The sequence below is a fragment of the Hydra vulgaris genome, chromosome 09 (genome assembly GCF_038396675.1).
Source record: "Hydra vulgaris chromosome 09, alternate assembly HydraT2T_AEP".
NCBI classification, from domain to species: Eukaryota; Metazoa; Cnidaria; class Hydrozoa; order Anthoathecata; family Hydridae; genus Hydra; species Hydra vulgaris.
The window spans coordinates 17,305,380-17,311,122 of record NC_088928.1 but is presented as its reverse complement, the minus strand read 5'-3'; the positions used below and the strand labels follow the sequence as shown (position 1 = coordinate 17,311,122).

Sequence of the window (5,743 nt, the reverse complement as noted above, 5' to 3'; positions counted from 1 at the left end):
AATATCATTTGAGAAAAAAAATTTCTAAAACTTGAGTTTTGCATACTTTTTTTATATTTTTTCTTAAATGACCGAAGTTACATGGTGACCGAACTTAGACGATTTTACAGTATTGCTAAAAATTAAAAATAATAAAAAATTAATTTTATAAACTTTTTTTTTTCTTCCATAGAAAATGCTATAAGCTAACTTGCCCCGTGAAAATTGTGCTAACTTACTGTTGTGAATATTTTGCCAACTTTTTTTCAACAAACAGTCTTTAGATCCGAATAAACGGCAACTATTGAAAAAAAATCACTGGAAATAGTAAACCAATTGTAACTGAAACTTTTCAACAATTTTTTTTCACGACTATTTTCTTCGTAAAGTAAAAAGGAAGCAACGTTCCAAAAGTTACGTTTTTGTCCAAAAAACACATCAATCCCAATATCTCCCATGCGCATGCGCAAATCCAAACAATACTGGAGTATTTTTAAAGATGAAATGCTCAATTAGGAAGGTTCTATGTAATTTTTGGCACTTTCTGATAAACAGCTTTGAAGATAAACGCAGTTCATCAACTTACCCCTGCTGCTAACTAGCCCCGATCTCGCATACTCTTTAAAAAAAGACCGGGATAAAATATAAAAATCTGGTCAAATTCAGCTTGGCAAAAAGGTTCAGAGAGACTTTTTCCATTACAAAGGTTGTATTTGTTTATGGATTTCACATTAAAAAGGTTTATAAATACACAAGGAAATAAATAATTTTTGCATTTAAACGCAAAACATAAAATATTATAAACATTTAGATCGTATTGATTCAAGGCTTTTACTTTTCTTTTTTATTATTTTTTTTTATTTTTTTATTTGTATTTATTAAGGTGCTCCCAGAAGTCTTTACGGTCTTATCACAGAGTACGGTTGATGAGCATTTAAATAGGAAGTTCACGCCTCCTTCCTTACTAATATCGCTGATTGGCTACAGTTGGCGTCGAACCTCGGACCTCTGGATTCTGAGCCAGAACTATAACCACTGCGCCACGGCTCCTAGTTGTTTCGCATTTAAGGAACGATTTACAAAATTAATTGAGCTAACTTCGTGTTTCTGATGCTGATAAAGAGATTGAAGTATGGTTTTACGTATTTTGCGTAAAGTAAATTGGCGTGAACGCAGTTTTACTTAACGCAATCAAATGCTGCATCTTTTATTGCGATAAGTAAAACAAAACTTATTAAGGAGTCTCACACCTAAAAATGTTTTATTTTTTTTACATTCTCTTTTAAAAATAAAAAAATAAAATATAGTGTTACCGACGGACCAAGTGGGCATGCGTTGTTCAGGGGACGTCTGTGATAAGTCCAATTGACGTCCCCCGGGGTCCATTGGACTTATTACGGACGTGATAACTCAATGTTATAGTATTTAATATAAATATAATAATATTGTAATATAATATTTCAATAGTTCAAGTATAATATTTATTTATTTTATATTATTATTATTAAATATATGATATATATATATTTTTTAATTTTAGTAAGGAGTATTAGTTAAAATATTTTAAAATTTTCAACGTCGTTTTAAAACGTTCAACGTTGGCTCGTTGGCCCAAAAAGCGATATAAATAAGAAAGGAGGCGTGAACTTCCTGGTTAAATGCTCCTCCGCGGTTCACTAAGCAGTTAAAATGACACGAAACAAAAAAAAAATGACACAAATCAAGGAAAAGTTAGAATGACACGAAACAAAGAACACATAACACAAATCAAAGATTTGTGTTATGTGACACAAAGGAGACATGAGACAAATCAAGGATGATATAACACAAAGGAGACATGGCTCAATTTAATCAGAAACAGCATAAATTTTGAAAAAGAGGGTAAAAAGGAAAAAAAAATGATTGAGTGAAGTGAGGCAAAACATTAGGAAAGGCCAAAAGTCCGGTTACTAGTGCTATAGCCAATTAAAAAATTGTCAGAAAATTCCAACCTAATTTTACACCGAAAGGTGAATTGGTATCTAGGTTTATATTCAGACCATGTATTTGACAACTGGCGTCTTTGCAAATTATAAAATAATAGTAATCAACATTAAGTTCCAAATATGAAACAGCTGAATTTAATATCAATGGTTAATTTTGTAAGACGTTGGATTTAACAAATACAAAGTTATTTGTGAAAAATAATTTAAATGATGATTTTTCTTAGTCGTCAAAAAAGATTTTTTTTTCATAACTATCGTAGAACGTACTTTTTAGAACTTCCAAAACCTGCATTAATAATTATTTTTCAAATTTTGGCCTTGACTACCTCATGAGGAATATAAAAAGAATAGAGTTGCTTAGCAACATTTAAAACATTAGGGACTTCACTTTTTCGTACAACGAACATCATTCTTACATCAACAAAATGAGTTTTGGCGGAGTGAAAATTGAAATTTATTATCTCTCAGTAACTAGTAAGTAATATTAACAGCAACGTAGTAGTAACAGTAAAGTATCTAGTAACTTTTTATTTGTTGGTGATAAAAATATTTTTAAAAAATAGAATTTTTATCTTATTTTTATTTGTTATGTTAGAATTTCCATTAGAAATATTACCCAGTTTATCGTGTTTCATGTATCGCAATCAGTATATTTATATTTATGAAAGTTAGCTGTTTGTTTGTTAACTAATACAGTATTAAAACCACGATGTTTTGCTTGATTTATCTTTCACAAGCAAATGCTTAAGAGTGCCACATGTCAATACAACCCGCAAAACCCTTAAAAAGATCTTATGCCTGATTCACCAAAACCGGTTTAGCGTCGGACTAAGAGTAAGTAAGAACGATGAAAATTGAAAATAAAATAAAAAGAAAACATAAAGAAGTCCAACAGGTATCTCAGTAAATTATAATAACTTATAAATGCTAATTAGAAGAGAATATTATGTATTTATAAATATTTCAAGATGAAGAATGGTTTTAAATTCAAGAATAAAAACATCATTGTTTAACCAAATTGCTTTATTGGTATAAACACATAATAATTATGCTTTTAGAATCAACTAGAAAAGCACAATTTTCATTAGATTATTTTACAACGTTACCTCTAAATTAAAGGGTTTCTTCCTGTATCTTAATAATTTAATATAAAGAATTTTCTCTAGTCAAAATATTTGTTTTGCCATATTTTTCAGGTTATTAAATTGTTTTCTATATTTACCTCGAACTCAAAAGAATCAAAGCGTTATTTACTCAAGATGAACTCATCTTTTATTGTTCTAATATTGTACGTTCTAATATTTTTTGATTGAAGTGGGATGTCGTGTTTTCTTTTTAAACATAAATAGGATATACAGATTAGTTAAACATTTCAGCAAATATTGTCTTAGTTTATATTAAAAAATTTCTTTTTTTTACGTCTGGAAAAAACAGTAACAGATGGTGGTTTTTAAAAAGCATTCGTTGGTAGCATAGTTTTTTAAAGCCAAGTATAAAGTAATGTTTTATAAAAATTCACACCCTCAACACAAGTTAAACCTGCATTTAAAATAAAACTGAACAGCTTTTTAGAGTATAGTTTTATTAATGAAAAAAGACAGTATTTATGGATTTTTTATTATTCCTAAACTTATGGTTAGTAAATTGATGTTTTTTTTTGGAATTCTTGGTCAAATTACCTTATGTCCTATTGTTTGTCGATGTTATGATTCAAAAATATACTGCATGTACAACAATATATCTACTTCGCAACTGATTAAAATGCTACCACACATACCAAAAGATTTGCGACATCTAGAACTTTCTGGAAATCTTATAGAATCATTCCCAGCAGAACATTTCGAAGGTTTTCAAAAACTGGAATATTTAGGGTTAAATAACAATAACATAGTAAAATTACCTCCTAGGCTCTCAACTTATTTACCAAACCTAAAAACAATTTTTCTTAATGGGAACAACATTGAAGAGCTCTCTTTTAGTGTTTTAATTGGGTACGAAAACATTGAAACAATGAGTTTGAAAAAAAATAAAATAAAAAACATTTCTGATTTTTCTTTTCAAAAGTTAGAATTTCTAAGAGAACTATTTTTGAGCGAGAACTATATTACGCAAATTACCCAATACACTTTTTATGGGTTAAGAAATTTGCAAAAGCTGTTGCTAAACAACAATCTGGTGAACACAATTCACAAAAAGGCGTTTTCTAACACTACACATTTAGTTGATCTGTTTTTGCATTCAAACAATTTAGAGTTTGTTCCAGAAGGAATAGTTAGTGGACTCCACTCATTACAAATTCTTACTCTTAACAATAATAAAATTAGATATATCCACCAAATGGCATTTCAAAACTCATCAAAGAGCATAAAAGAACTTCTTCTTAACAAAAACCAAATTACTGCGTTACCTCTACATGCTCTATCTAACATAAATATTGCTAGAATTAACTTACAAGAAAACCCAATTTTTTGCTCATGTTTTTTAACAATGACTGCTATTACAAACCCTATTGTATTTAATAATATAGTTGTATCGGGAAACTGCTTGAAACCTTTTGAACGTAAATTAGGCGAGTTTTCAAACATTACTAACTACCGTAACTGTTCTATGTGTGATTTAACGCCGTGTAAATATGGATTTGAATGCAGGGCTATTAAAAATACACTTAATTTTTTTTGCTCAGAGTTAAAAAAAAAATCGACACAACCGCAATTAATAGAACATATCGATCAGTCCATAAAGAATACAAAAATGACATTTAAAGGTAGCAAGCCTGTAAAACTTAGCACATTTACATGGACCGTTTTAGGCATCATTGTTGGTGTCTCTTTATTAACTATTGCACTTTTAGCATTTTTTAAAAGAAAAAAATCAAAAAAAAATTGTACTTTCAAGTTGAATGAAGTAGAATCCATCAGACTATGCAATAATGAAATAAGTTGTTCCCGGTTTACAAAGCTTTCATAGATTATTATAAATGTATTTATAAATATTGTAATATACATCATTATAAATTTATTTAACGACGCAAATTTAATTACAGACGTATTTAAAAACGTACTAATTTTTTGTTTTATAAAAGAGCAAAAGGTTTTCTTTAAGGGATTCAAACATAACTCTCCAGTTTACAAAAGTTATTCAAAATGCAACATTTTAAAGATACATTTTAATTAGTTGAATCTTTCCTTTTCATACATTACATTTTTATACCCCCTGTTTTAATGTGATAGATCCTTTTTTTTGACATTTTTTCAAAAAATTTTTTTTTATTGATACTTATGAAGAATTTTTCGAGGAACTTAAATTTATTAGATAAAACTAAAAATTTTCAGTGTAAAACACTCAATCAATTGCTTTCGTTTCAATGAAATTTTATTTGGACGAAAAACTGTTTTTTCTTATATTCAGGGTTCTCTACTTTCCTTAGATATCTTATTTATAAATAAGACATATTTTTGAACAACCGTGACACAGTGGTAGTGCACTTGCCTCAGAAACTAAGGTTCAAACCCCACTCTGGGCAAGTTTTGCGACATCGGTTAGCAAGGATGCGTGAACTTCCAATTAAATGCTCATCCGCGGTGCTATGTGATAAGACCATAAGAACTTCACGGGGCACCTAAATAAAAATTAAAAAAAAAAATCTGGTCCATTACCACTTTGATATCAAGCTAAACTTTTATCAAATGGTAGTTGATAAAAGTTTAGCTTGAAAGGACTTTTATAGAAGTTAACAAAAATGTATGTTTCAATGAAGAATATTGAAAAATTGATAAATA

At 29.0% G+C, this 5,743-nt stretch overlaps 1 protein-coding gene across 1 annotated transcript; it reads left to right on the top strand.

The window, feature by feature from the left end:
• The first annotated feature begins 2,370 nt into the window (after positions 1-2,370).
• LOC136084604 (slit homolog 2 protein-like) lies at positions 2,371-5,020 on the top strand. Its single transcript, XM_065804895.1, has one exon. It carries the CDS (start codon positions 3,552-3,554, stop codon positions 4,929-4,931), a length of 1,380 nt encoding a protein of 459 aa, XP_065660967.1. The 5' UTR covers positions 2,371-3,551; the 3' UTR covers positions 4,932-5,020.
• The last annotated feature ends 723 nt before the right edge of the window (positions 5,021-5,743 follow it).

What these genes read in the sequence shown, in the direction of transcription:
- LOC136084604 (XM_065804895.1), top strand. Translation starts at nt 3,552, where the DNA reads ATGAAAAAAGACAGTATTTATGGATTTTTTATTATTCCTAAACTTATG.